A 15,490-nucleotide genomic window follows, 5' to 3' on the forward strand; every position below is an offset into this window, starting at 1 on the left:
TTAAAGTGACAAAACAAAAAAAATTGAAACATTTCTGGAATCGCGTCAAAAGCTTTCACATGCACAAATTCCGTGTGACGCTTAGCTGGACTGTGACATGGGATAGTTGCCCTATTTTGTAGGTTCCATTGAAAATGAATGGAATAGAGGCGATGTTGCAACCTGTGTGTTATTCCACATGGAGAGGGCGCTAATCCTTTGGTTTTCCAAGCTTTAGCTATGAAAATATTCCATTCATAAGTACTTTTTGGAAATTAACTTATAACGGTCGGGTCTGGAAACAATTAACCTTTACGATCTGTGTTGTTGTCTGGCATGACACGTTCCAATCGATGTCCTCAAAAGCCCCTTGGGTTTTTTTTTGCACTTCACCTCTGTTTTGCATTTGTCATGTGTCACAATATTGTCTTCTTATTAAACGCTATTTAAAACATTAGATGCCAGGGTTGTAGATAATCAGCCACTAATGACCGTGCTGAATGCTGGCATGGTCTTTGCCCTTTGAAAGACGAGCGAGTGACATCTCAACATCTGTCCATGACCTTATTACATAATGTCATTGACCTTTTCTAGCCCCTTTAAGATGCAAAGCTGAGCACTTGGGTCGGAGACAGCAAAGGCAAAACTCTATTATCTGTACATAAATATTCCAAACTCAAAATAAAAAGCATACTTGTAGTGACTGTGGAAAAAAAAAGAACCAATATTGTACGTACGCCCACAAAGAAGAACATCAAACAAGATTTTGCCTAATTATGCTCGCATCCATTTTCACGGTCGCTTTGAAGCACTTCCCCTTCAGCATGTAATACGTTGCAGCATTCAGAAAGACCTAAGTCACCTTCTACCATGACCTGCAGCCCCGAAAACCATATTTTCACAGCCGTTTTTTAATGAAGTATTTATTATGAATTATTTATTAATTTATTTATTATAACATAATTTATTTATTTATATATTTATATATTATTATTTATTATTATATTATTTTATTTATATATTTTATTTTATTAATTATTATATATTTTTTATTTATAGATAAATATATAATATATAAAATATACAATATATTTTATAATTTTTATTATATATTATAATTTATAATAATATAATATATATCTATAATATATATATATTATATAATTATATATATTATAATATATAATTATAATGTATCATTTATTTATTATTCACTTATTATGTATTTATGAATTATTTATTAATTTATTTATTATAACAGAATTTATTTATTAATTATTATATATTTTTATTTATAGATAAATATATAATATATAAAATATACAATATACTTTTTATTATATATTATAATTTATAATAATATAATATATATCTATAATATATATATATATTATATAATTATATATATTATAATATATAATTATAATGTATAATTTATTTATTATTTATTTATTAATTTATTTATTATAACATAATTTATTTATTAATTATTATATATTTTTATTTATAGATAAATATATAATATATAAAATATACAATATATGTTATATTTTTATTATATATTATAATTTATAATAATATAATATATATCTATAAAATATATATATTATATAATTATATATATATATTATAATATATAATTATAATGTATAATTATAATGTATAATTTATTTATTATTTATTTATTATGTATTTATTATTATGAATCACATTACACTTTGGGTGGTATTGAAGAATGAGACTGAAGATAAAGAGCAGAGGGTCGTACTGTAGATAGAACGTGTCATCTCTACAAGAACAGTCAATTTGATAACAAAAACATGCCCCACATATGCAAAACAGAAACACATGCACAGTGGCATTTTTTTTTATGAAAAAAAGGAGGTTAAGCCACGATAGTGCTTTCAGTGTATTACTGCATTATCCAGTCGAGTAAACAATTCTTTTTATGTACAAACCGAGCGCAGTTCAAAGCTTCAAAAGTGTTGCGGATGGTTTGAATGGAATACATAGGTAGGATAATTAATACATTCATTTCTGCTATAACGACGCTGCTCACTGACACCGCATGATAAGATGATATTTGCATGAAAGAAAAAAACACACACATGGAGACGGCGTGGAAACAATTTCCTCCCACATGCTTGCACTGAAGGCTATTCGGAAAACGTATTCTATTATCAACTAGTGTGCTCATGTTCCACATCACCACTTTAACAGAGAGTAGTGCTTCCCAATTATTTTCTGTCACGCCCTGTCCCGGGAGACCTTTTTTTTTTTTTCCACAAATGCTATTGAGAACCTGATAATATTTATTTATCAAACCATTACACGAGTTGCTTACACAAACACCATCCAAGCATGAATAAAGACAATATACTGAAAGTACTACCGCTTCTTATGCCCTCTGGACACATAACCATGCCCAAGATTTGAGAAGCACCGGCATACTGTAAAGGAAAGTCCTAATGTAGCTTGACACAGTCGATTTACTGAAATGATGCAAGCAAGTCTCTCAGTCTGGTACAATATTGTATGTAATGGTAATGGTAATGGTAATGGTTTTATTTCATTTCAACATGCATCAGATTACAATTGAGTGCATCCCATAATCAGTTCCCAGTTCCACATGTCCAAAAGGAGTAAATCCTACCCCTCCATTTGGTACTTTTACAATCAGTAACTGTTACATTTGTTCACTTCCTGCTTTCCTAACATAATTTAAGTTTTAAGTTGTATTTTCTTTTTAATAATTTTTTATTTTTTATTAATTTTTATTTTTATGTTTTATTTAATTTTTTCATTTGTTCACTTCCTGCTTTCATAATATAGTTTAATTTTGATTTTTTTTTATTTTTCAAATTTTTTGTCCAGTACCGAAGTACGAGGTGATATGAGCATCCAATGCCATAATGGGTACCATAGTGCGTGTCAATATAGTGATATATATAGCACATCATGACTGGTTCAAGACTCTTCATCCTTGTATTTAGCAAACATCAACTGCTTGTATTGTTTCTTGAATTGGCTCATCGTTGTGCATTGTTTGATTCCCTTACTCAATCCATTCCATAGTTTGATTCCACATACTGAAATGCTATGGCTAGCATAACGTAGTCCTAGCATAGACGTGTTTCAAATGTACTTCTTCCCTGAGATCATATTTCTCCTCTCTTGTAGAGAAGTATTGGATGACATTTTTAGCTAATTGGTTATTTTTAGCCTTATGCATTATTTTAGCTGTTTGAAGATGAACTATATCAGCAAGTTGAAGTATTTGTGATTTTAGAAATAAGGAGTTAGTATGTTCTTTGTAGGCGGCATTATGAATTATCCTTACTGGCCTTTTTTGCAGTACATTTCTGATTTCTGATTGAGAACAAATTTTGCTTTGTTCAATATTGAAATATTTCTGGCCACTTTATGTTGTATATTTCTAATATGAGGTTTCCAGCTCATATTTTCATCTATTGTGATCCCCAGAAATGTATTTTCCTTCACTGGTGGACTGGTGGACGTCTAATTTGATTGGATTTGAATTGGTTCTTTTTAGCCTTATGCATTATTTTAGCTGTTTGAAGATGAACTATATCAGCAAGTTTATGTATGTTCTCTATAGGCGGCATTATGAATTATCCTTACTGACCTTTTTTGCAGCTCTATGTAGCTAACTAGTCTGTTGGCCTTCTGCTTCATCATTTTAAGAAATGTAGAGTTGGTTGGGGTTGATTTTAGAGAGACCAAACTCTTTTTTTTTTTCAAAAGTATGAATGTCACAGGTACTTACTGTACAGACTTGGAGGACTGGGACCTGAACTTGCTGAACTCCCCCGGAGCGGTCCATTCTGTACCCAGCTGCAAGACACAATCCAGGACACACGGATGAGATGGATGGTCCATACAGAAGCAGCAGAGCAGGGAATATGACTCATGGAAGCAATACAGAGGAGAGAGTATGCCTCGTTGCATGCTGGGAATTACAGAAACATTGTGCTTACTATCCATTACACAGCAACGCTGTTCTATCTGAGGGACAATCTGTATCCTGTGTCTGTAGGCACGTTGTTGTAAATGGATAGATACATAATTCTGGAAAGTGAAAAAGTACTATTTTACTACCTCAGTGTTGTGATCTATATATGCGTTTCTGGCATTTTACTTTAATGCTTGACTGTGATGTTCCAGCACGTATACAGTATATATTCGGCTTGCAAGACTAGCAACTTCAAATATACTACAAATTCCTCAGTGCACATCATTATTGGTTAAAGTTATTCACAACCCACATGATTTCAAACTGCTTTCTTTGTTAATGCCGATGCTTGTCTCTTGACAAAATGTGTTTTATTGTGCATACAGAAATTGACTTGAGCATGTACTGGAAAACTTTAACTCTCCAAGGCTACTCTTAAGTTTTTATGATGTTTTGATGAGCTCACTAGTGGCAGTGACAACTGCAGAAAGTAGAGCATCAGGATCTCTTCTGAGGGTTTTTTTTTTTCTTTCCTGCTTTAGAGGAATCATCATTAAAACATGCGTAACTTGCAAGACGCTGTTGGTTTCTGCCAAGAAGCAGCACACCTTCTGTGCACGATGAAGGATTTTGACAGATAGTAACGAAGAAAACCAGAACATCAGCAGAAGTCGTGCATCTTTTTGAGGCGGAGAAACGTTGCAGCATGAATATAAATGGCTAACTCCCCAGATACGGTCTATGCGGTGGTGTGAACAAGTGGTTTTTTTTTGTCACTGGTAAAAAGTTTCAGATCATCCAAAAAAGTTCAAATTAGTCAATGACAACACGTGTGTGGAAAAGTAGCAGCAACAACTGCAATCAAGTTTTTCAGATTCACTTGCAATTAGGAATTCTTTACAGAATGGCAGAATTTTCGAGCATGGAGCATGAAACACCGTTTTTAAGGTCATGCCACAGCACCTTGACTGGATTCAGGTCAGGACTTTTGTTTTCCCAGCCATTCAGAGGAGGACCCACTGGTGTGGTTTACATCTTCTTGGGTTCTGCTTAATGCAAGTTCGTTTCAACCGGATGGGCGGCTACTGTACTTCAGGGTTTTCTGGTAGGCAGCAGAATTCATGGTTCACTTTATCTTCCAAAAACAATCTTGCAAAACAGCCCAAGACCATCAAACTACCACCACCAAGTTTTACTGTTGGTATGATGGCCTTTTTGTGAACTGCGACATTACGGCAAATATAAATGGGAACACACCTTCCAAAAAGTTCAGCTTTTGTCTGGTCAGACCACAGAGTATTTTCCCAAACGGCTTGGGAATCATCAACATGTTTTCTGGTAGGCAGCAGAATTCATGGTTCACTTTATCCTCCAAAACAATCTTGCAAAACAGCCCTAGACCATCAGACTACCACCACCAAGTTTTACTGTTGGTATGATGGCCTTTTTGTGAACTGCGACATTACGGCAAATATAATGAGAACGCACCTTCCAAAAAGTTCAGTTTCGATCTGGCCAGACCACAGAGTATTTTCCCAAACAGCTTGGGAATCATCAACATGTTTTCTGGTAGGCAGCAGAATTCATGGTTCACTTTATCCTCCAAAACAATCTTGCAAAACAGCCCTAGACCATCAGACTACCACCACCAAGTTTTACTGTTGGTATGATGGCCTTTTTGTGAACTGCGACATTACGGCAAATATAAATGGGAACACACCTTCCAAAAAGTTCAGCTTTTGTCTGGTCAGAGTATTTTCCCAAACGGCTTGGGAATCATTAACATCAACATCATCTCCAATGTCTTTCTTTTGGAATCATGACTCATAAACACCGGCCTTAGCAAGTGAGGTTCTTTGGATATTGTTGGGGGGTCTTTTGTGACCTTTTGGGTGAGTCGTCACAGCGCTCTTGAGGTCATTTTGATTCGCCGGCAAATCCTAACAAGGATAACCACTGTTCAGTTTTTTCACCAACTGACGATAACGACTCTCACTGTGGTTTGCTGGTGTCCCAAAGCTTAAGAAATGGCTTTAAAACCTTTTCCAGACTGATAGATAGTCAATTAACTTTTAACACAGGGCCATATGGGTATGGATTTGTATTGGGTATGGATTTGTATTATTTATGATTATTATTATTTATGATTATTAGTTCGATTCCACCCTCGGCCATCTCTGTGTGGAGTTTGCATGTTCTCCCCGTGCATGCGTGGGTTTTGTCCGGGTACTCCGGTTTCCTCCCACATTCCAAAAAACATGCTAGGTTAATTGGCGACTCCAAATTGTCCATAGGTATGAATGTGAGTGTGAATGGTTGTTTGTCTATATGTGCCCTGTGATTGGCTGGCCACCAGTCCAGGGTGTACCCCGCCTCTCGCCCCGAAGACAGCTGGGATAGGCTCCAGCACCCATGTGACCCTCGTAGAAAATGAAAGAATGAATGATTATGATGATGATTATTATTATTGTAATTATTATATTAAAATTATATTAATATTTATTATATTAATTGAATATTGATATTAACATCCCTAAAAAGAAAAATTAAAATAGGGACGCTGCATTGTGAATATGAGGAATAAAAACGTGTGTACAATATAAGGCTGAATCGATTGGCCTAGTGAGAGTACATCTTAAGAAATGGATTTTCCAAAATGTCTTAATTCAATAACAAAACAAACATTTTCTTGAAAGATATCTGTTTTTATAATAATAAAAGGCAAATGGGTCACATCATGACAACGCATGCGTGGATCCAGACATTTATTTGGGAAGGCAATGAGTCTCCGAAGAAAGAATAAGAAACAAGGCCATCCGACAGCACGTAGCTACCTCCATCATATTTCACCACTGTTAAATGTCACATCAATATTCACTGCTGACTAATTAATCTCAGCTCCGGCAAAAACCTGGTGACTGTCACATCTTGTTGGAATCGAGACCGTTCTGCAGCTGGACCTTTAACTCTCAAACACACTCGGGTAAAGCCTTTCTTATGTGGCAGTTTGACCTCAAGCATCGCTTTCTTTGTGAATTTATTCAGAACATCTTACTCAGGAGACTTCGTTAATGAAGATTGGCATATTTTTTTATGGATGTCTGACGCGACATGGGAAAAGGAAAGACGGTTCATGAAAAAATGAGTGTTTGAGGTCTCTTTGGTGTGAGGTGAATGTGAGATTATTAAAGAAATCAAAGGTTAAATGTTCAGTGCCCTTCCTGTTTATGGTGTGTACCCGAGTACTGACACAACAGATGATATTCCATTATGCATGTTTTCTGTTCAACCAAAACAGCAGCTGCTAGACGAGTTATTTCCCGTATCTGCATTGTGTCCACACGTCCTGAGTTTGAGTTTCAAATTTAGTCTAAATATCAAATCATTATCAAGCCTGCAGAGCACCAAAAATAATAACAAATTCATACACATATGTACTTGTATCTTTATTTGAGATTTTGTATAAGGTGTACCAGTCCTTACCTGACCCACAAAGGCCAGCATCCGGGCGTTGAGGGGGCTTTCGTCAGGACTGAGCCAGAACTCTGAATTATCATCAGAAGATACAGAGAACTGGAAATCCCCTGAGAAGAAAAATCGTAATATTGGTCATTTATGGTCATTTATTTTGCACATGAGTAACTATTCTTACAAGTATATGGGTCATTTTTCTGAAAGCGGGACATAGCAAGCAAAAAATTTCTAAAAAAAAAGTTGTAATTTTCCACGTCCATCATCCACAATACTGATGTGAGACAAGAACATGTTTCCCTTTTTTTTGTGAGTTCTCGATAGCAGACCAAAATTATACATATATATGACCAATATTTTGGTCATTTTGTAAGCATTACCCAAACATCTTTCCTGGGTGCATCGATATCACAAAGAGCACAGCAACGTTACTTCCTACCACTGATCATAGTAATGGATTTATTTCATTTGAACATGCATCAGATTACAATTGAGTGCATCCCATAATCAGTTCACAGTTCCACATGTCCAAAAGGAGTAGGAAGAAGCACAGCTTATTAAATCCTACCCCTCCGTCTGGTACTTTTACAATCAGTAACTGTTACATTTGTTCACTTCCTGCTTTCCTAATATAGTTCAAAGTTTTTTTAATTTAATTTAATTTAATTTAATTTAATTTGATTTAATTTAATTTAATTTAATTTAATTTAATTTAATTTAATTTAATTTAATTTAATTTAATTTTATTTAGTCACATACAAAATAATTTACCCGCAAAAAATGCAACTTATATTTCAGTGCGACTTATGAATGTTTTTTTTCTACCAAATTATGCATTTTTGGCCTTGTGCGACTCATACTCCGGAGCGACTTAAAATACGATATTCACATTTTTAAGCAGATATGTTTTTACAGCCAAAAACCAAAATGGAAGGTAATGTAATTAACAACAATGGTTCTTCCATTTGTCTCCCAGAGTGTTGATGCTATTCTGTTGCCATAGTAACACCATCAGAAAGTGTGTTTTAGGACACTGGAGGGAGATTAGCATACGAGATGTCTGTCCTAATAAAATGTGCATCGGCTTTAGCAGTGATCTCCAACCCCTTGGAATTTGAGGGATGCTAAGATGGTCTATATTCATTTGAAGGACACTGGCGCTAAGGCCCACAGTGACTGAAAAGAGATTCGATAATAAGATGACCTGCTTACCATCTCTGTAAGGGTGAAGGAATCCAAAGATTCTCAGACCATAATTCTTCCACTTCGGAGCAACGGCCAGCTTCTTCACGGTCGTTCTAGTCTGCAGAAGAAAGCATAAATCGAAGTATTATTTCGATCCTGGGCTGCACGGTGTTCGAGTGGTTAGCACACAGGCCTCACAGCTAGGAGACCCAAGTTTGATTCCACCCTCGGCCATCTCTGTGTGGAGTTTGCATTTTCCGGGTACTCCGGTTTCCTCATTCCACATTCCAAAAACATGCTAGGTTAATTAGCGACTCCAAATTGTCCATAGGTATGAATGTGAGTGTGAATGGTTGTTTGTCTATATGTGCCCTGTGATTGGCTGGCGACCAGTCCAGGGTGTACCCCGCCTCTCGCCCGAAGACAGCTGGGAGAGGCTCCAGCACCCCCCCATCACCGTCACTCACTCACTTTTTTTCTGTTGAATTTGAAGTATTGTGCTGGAAGATACAGCCACTCCAATGCGAACCAACATTCTAAGTGACTGTTTTCATTATACTGTCCATGAACATTTAGCACTCGTGACTAGTGACAACGCTATAGCTGGATCCGCCTAGCACCCAGCAACGTTATTCCCGACCTGGTTGTGAAAAAAGGTAGTAGCCAATGGTGGCTCTCATAGAGTCTATCAAACATGAAACCCAGGATATGAAATGTTCTTGTATTGTGCAACAAACCATGCAACGGACAGAGACGACTACTTACATGAAATGTGCACAACAGAACATGATTTATTTAACAGTAATGATTTTTACAGTCTCATTTAGCGGCTAGGCTGTGCGTCTCATCATACAGTGATGATTGAATCTACTGCTGGCGAGCTACAGCAGATGTCATGAGTTTAATCTCTTCATAAGGGAATCCCATGGTCATAAAATAAAATCTCATCATCCGCAGCTTGAACTATTTTTATGCACGAACGGCAAACCGTCTAGAACAGGGGTGGGCAAACTTTTTGACTCGCGGGCCGCATTGATATAACAAAATTTCCGGGGGCAGACTATATATTTTACACGTAACAGTCCACCTGGTATTATTGTATCTGTAAAATTGTCATGCAATCTGCTATTATTATTTATTATTTTATATTTATATTTAAAAATTTTAAAAATAATAAAATATTATAATAATTAAAATAAAATTAAAATAATAATTATTATATTATTATTATGTAAAATATGCAAATATAACAATATTATTATATATAATTAATATAATAATTAGCGTTAATATAATAAATATAATAATCATAATAGTTATAATAATAATATAATAATTATTATTTTAATTTTTATTATTATTATTATGTGCTTGTGTCTCTTTTTTCAGGAGCACTTTGTAAACAACAGACCATGTCAAACAACGAAATTGATACAACCATCAAAAGGTTGGCTCAGGCCATGATGCCAGGTTGTATGTTGACTTTAAATTAAATACTTTGGAAAGATTGGGCGGGCCGTATTCAAACACTTGGCGGGCCGGATGTGGCCCCCGGGCCGTAGTTTGCCCACCCCTGGTCTAGAATGACCCAAGTACTCACTAGCATTTATGGACTAAGTTGTCCCTTTGGGTTTAAATGACAAATACTGAGGCGCATGTTAGCTTTGTAATTCAGAGGGGATTTGACTCAATATGGCTTCTTTCCTACTACTGATTAGTGAGGTTTTTGCTATAAAACTTAACAAGCAAGCACACCATTCGAAGTCAAAATCAAAAATGCATTACAATTTTTATATTCATGCAATTTTTAGTCCCCAAAACAGAAGAATCCTTAATACTTACATGAGGATAGAGGGGAAAGTGCAGGTTTTTTCTGAGTTGGGCTATCGAGGAGCCACACCAGTCCTCAAACACATGGAGGTTGGCCTGGCCTTTATACTGCAGACAAATAATCAACAGAACAACAGAACATGGTTAGAGTGGACAACATCGTTAGAAAGTTTCATTCATTCATTCATTTTCTATCGAGGGTCGCAGGGGTGCTGGAGCCTATCCCAGCTGTCTTCGGGGTACACCCTGGACTGGTCACTAGCCAATCACAGGGCACATATAGACAAACAACCATTCACACTCACATTCATACCTATGAACAATCGCCAATCGGCAATTGACCTAGCACAGGGGTGGGCAAACTACGGTCCGGGGGCCACATGCGGCCCACCAAGCGTCTGAATCCGGCCCGCCAGTTGCTTTCTAAGTATTTCAACTTTTAACATACAAGCTGGCAACATGACTTGCAATGTCGGATTAAAAAAAAAAAAAAAACACACAAAAAATGTAAAATTCAATTTTGTAATTTTTGTAATGTGGTCTGATGTTTAAAGTGCTCCTGAAAAAAGGGACACAAGAACATACAGCTGATAGTATGACACTTTTACAAATAAATTAGACAACTAATTCAATGCAGAATGTTAGAATAGAATTATAAACGTAAAATATTGTGTGTGTTAAATATATTTTCCGGCCCCCCCGGACAGTTTTGTAAACTCAACGCGGCCCACATGTCAAAAAGTTTGCCCACCCCTGACCTAGCATGTTTTTGGAATGTGGGAGGAAACTGGAGTACCCGGAGAAAACCCACGCATGCACGGGGAGAACATGCAAACTCCACACAGAGATGGCCGAGGGTGGAATTGAACCCTGGTCTCCGAGCTGTGAGGTCTGCGTGCTAACCACTCAACCGCCATGCAGCCCATGACATAATATGGAATCATAAAAATAATTATGAATGCCCAGAAACTTTCATAAAACACTAAAAAGGAACCTTGCGAATATTAAACCATAACAAAAACCACGCGACAGGAAGTGAAAATTGAAGACATCATAAAATTGCTGTAGCCCACTCTTTCAAGAAGACATGATGTTGGTGTTAGTCCTTTCATACACAACTACAATATTGAGGTCACAAGTCACATTGGACCACAGGCCTGTTGTTCAAGTTCAGGCGTCCAATGGGGTCGAAGTCAGGTCCGGTGCTCTGAAGCTATTCCACACCAAAATCATCCATTCATGTTTGTATGGACATTGCTTTGTGCACTGAGGCACAGTCTTGATGGAACGGAAAAGTTCCAAAAAACGGTCCCCACAAAGATGTAATTCACACGGTAACCAGACATGTGCATGACATAATATTCATTCATTCATATTCATTCAGCCAATCACAGGGCACATATAGACAAACAACCATTCACACTCACATTAATACCTACAGACTACGAACATTGGTAAATTTCAGGAAAATATCGGTTCACAACTAAAAATGTGAAACCAGCTTTTTGTGAGAAGATACATTCTCTAGCACTACTTTGAAAATATTTTTTGCTATTGTTACAGCTTGAATATCGAAACAACTATACCAACATTCATTCATTCATTTTCTACCGCTTTGCGGGGGTGCTGGAGCCTATCCCAGGAGGGGTACACGCTGGTCTGGTGGCCAGCCAATCACAGGGCACATATAGACAAACAACCATTCACACTCACATTAATAGTAGAACATTGGTAAGTTTCAAGAAAATATCAGTTCCCAACTAAAAATGGGAAACCAGCTTTTTGTGAGAAGATACATTTTCTAGCACTACTTTGAAAATATTTTTTTGCTATTGTTACAGCTTGAATATCGAAACAACTATACCAACATTCATTCATTCATTTTCTACCGCTTTGCGGGCGGTGCTGGAGCCACAGGGCACATATAGACAAACAACCATTCACACTCACATTCATACCTATGGACAATTTGGAGTCGCTAATTAACCTAGCATGTTTTTGGAATGTGGGAGAAAACCCACGCATGCACGGGGAGAACATGCAAACTCCACACAGAGATGGCCGAGGGTGGAATCGAACTTGGGTCTCCTCGCTGTGAGGCCTGCGCGCTAACCATTCAACCGCCATGCAGCCCATGACATAATATGGAATCATAAAAATAATTATGAATTTAACTAACAATTAACAACTCCTTAATTTTATGCCTATTGTTGTCTTTTACATTGAAAGGGGCGTTGCAAAGGAGGGAGAGCGCATTCACACTCAATAACGTGAACACTACACTCCCCTTGGTTAACACTGTCCATTTCATAGAAGAAGATTCTTTCATGTGTTTAAGCTACCAATGTTTTTTTTTTAATGATGGTCAAGACAGTCGAACAGCTTTCCTTTTCTTTGACGCCTCCTTGGGAGATATACTGTAGGTTAAAGTAAAAAATGTAACGGAAAAAAAAAATGACATTCTCCTTCCTCGGTGTAGCAACGCCGATATATTACGTATTCATCCATCCATTAATCATTTATGGGAGTGCGTTGTAACCACGAAATGGCGGAAAACGAGGAGCGCTTGTACAGGTATTACACATGCCCACCAGAAATGAGCGCGTGTTTGGTCCCCATCAGAGAAGGTTGACCAAGCACATCAGCAGCGTCATGGGAGTGTGTGAACCCAGAATATTCAACAATTAGTCAGGGCTCGTCCCCTGACCATACGCTGACATTTGTCGACATTACACAAGGAGCACACAAGACACGGCGAGGACAAATGGCACGAATCAGCCTTGAGGAACTCCACACACAAAAAATACACAATCTCATTTGCATACTAGAAAACGATTACAGCTATAGAATGAACACCGGAAACGATCATCTTTTGTCCTATTTGGCGGTAATTCATGAATTTTGATCATTACGTTTAAATGTTTCAATCATGGCAAGCCACACTAGCAAAGGCACAGTGTAGCATCCCCACTTTTATGACTTTATTCTGACCATAAGTCGCACTGGAGTATAAGTCGCATTTTCTTGCGGGTAATTTATTTTACTACTTGACCAAAACAGACATTACATCCTCTTGGAAGGCAAGTTTTAACAATAAAAGAATAGAGAACAGGCTGAATAGGTTCATTTATAAGTCGCTCTGGAGTATAAGTCCCAGGAACAGCCAACCAATGAAAAAAAGTGCCACTTATAGTCCGTAAAATACGGTAATTGTGTCATCATTTTTCTTTCTTTTAATAAAATCCAGAAAAATTAACACGTTTTAGACAGTCATACATGGTGATTAATCATGATTATTATTTTTTTAATGTGATTAATCAGGTAAACATTTTAATCATTTGACAGTCATAGTTATAGGACCTGTTTCCTCAAAAAGTCCCTCTTAAGAACTTGATAATACTCATTAATTTATCTGTACAAACCACAGTATGCCTTGCTGGCACCAGAGTTCTGCATACAATCACCTGATTATCAAATAGATCATTAAAATGAGCCGAGATACCATCTGCAACAGCTTCCATGTTACATTTACTGGTGTTATGCTCTGGAGTATAAGTCGCAGGAACAGCCAACCAATGAAAAAAAGTGCCAATTATAGTCCGGAAAATACTTTAATTGTGTCATTTTTCTTTCTTTTCATAAAATCCAGAAAAAATTAACACGTTTTAGACAGTCATATATGGTGATTAATCATGATTATTATTTTTTAATGTGATTAATCAGGTAAACATTTTAATCATTTGACAGTCTTAGTTATAGGACCTGTTTGCTCAAAAAGTCCCTCCAATAGAAATACTATTAGGAGCCTGATAATATTCATTAATTTATCCGTACAAACCACAGTATGCACGTTACATTAAGTGGTGTTATGCTCTGGAGTATAAGTTGCAGGGACAGCCAACCTATGAAAAAAAGTGCCACTTATAGTCTGGAAAGTAAGGTAATTGTGTCATAATCGTTCTTTCTTTTCATATAATCCAGAAAAATTAACACATTTTAGTCATACATGGTGATTAATCACGATTATTATTTTTTTAATGTGATTAATCATTAATCAAAATCACAAAATTACTAATTTGATACTAAATTGATCATATTCATTAATTTATCTGTACAAACCATCAATAAAATGATCTGAGATACCATCTGCAAATTCCACGTTACATTTACTGGTGTCATGCATTTCTGTGTACCAGAAAAAGCTACATAAAATGCTCTGTGCAGACTGAAATCTGGGTAAAAGTGAAGCTCTCAGGTTGAACAAACATGCCCTGTCACATATGGTAAAAGTCAACAAATGTAAATGTTTACTGCTTTGCTGCAAATAGATGGCTGTTAGTGACGCTGACATCCACCTGTTCTCGGGAAAGTACGTACGATATAGTAAGTGCTGTGTTGCAGGCATAATCTTTATCATTGAAAAAAACATTAAAAATCATTCATTTTTTGGTGAAAATCTGGTGTGAAAACAAGAAAGCTACTGTAAGCTGTTTAAGTCAGAATGACTCTATAGTGTCCAAAATTAAATATACCACAGCTCAAATATTTGTAACATTTTATGTCATTCTCCATGAACCAGGAAGTAGCCTGCTAAACAAAAACAAATGGACAAATAAAGTCTATTGTCATGCATGGTTTATTTTAACGGAAAATCAGTTCCAGGGACTACAGGACTCCAACTGTATCATCCATCAATCCGTAGAGTCTAAGTGACCTCAAGATATAAAAGAAAAAAAAAAAAATCATAAATCATGTCATGCTTCGGTTGATGAAGTGAGCAAGGAGAGCCTTTCAGCAGCTTACTCGGTTCTACATTTAAAAGCGGGTCCATAGTGAAGGGAGGTGTCACGCTTCTACATTATTATCACACAGGCGTTTCAACAGATGGCCTGACCCGAGGGGGGGGGCTCACATTTCTCCAGTGACTCCGTAACGTCAGTGAGCATCCTTACAAAGATTGCTCTTAATGTTTGTGTCAAAAAATGTACAAAGTAAGGGATGATGAAGGTCAACAGAATCGAGTCAGGTATCGGAAAGGTGAGTGTCTGCTGT

General features: G+C 36.6%; 1 protein-coding gene across 2 annotated transcripts in view; it reads right to left on the reverse strand.

Annotated features, from left to right (window-relative positions):
• LOC131131725 (N-acetyl-beta-glucosaminyl-glycoprotein 4-beta-N-acetylgalactosaminyltransferase 1-like) overlaps nucleotides 1–15,490 on the reverse strand; it is a 162,975-nt gene that overhangs the window by 41,116 nt on the left and 106,369 nt on the right. For both annotated transcript variants that reach the window (XM_058076688.1, XM_058076687.1), the window contains exons 4-7: nucleotides 10,451–10,546; nucleotides 8,636–8,726; nucleotides 7,436–7,536; nucleotides 3,767–3,834 (exon numbers count right to left, since the gene is read on the reverse strand). In XM_058076688.1, the coding sequence (XP_057932671.1) occupies nucleotides 3,767–3,834; nucleotides 7,436–7,536; nucleotides 8,636–8,726; nucleotides 10,451–10,546 (356 nt within the window). The remainder of the gene's footprint in view (nucleotides 1–3,766; nucleotides 3,835–7,435; nucleotides 7,537–8,635; nucleotides 8,727–10,450; nucleotides 10,547–15,490) is intronic.

This window comes from Doryrhamphus excisus, chromosome 6, assembly GCF_030265055.1.
Source record: "Doryrhamphus excisus isolate RoL2022-K1 chromosome 6, RoL_Dexc_1.0, whole genome shotgun sequence".
In the NCBI taxonomy this organism is placed as follows: Eukaryota; Metazoa; Chordata; class Actinopteri; order Syngnathiformes; family Syngnathidae; genus Doryrhamphus; species Doryrhamphus excisus.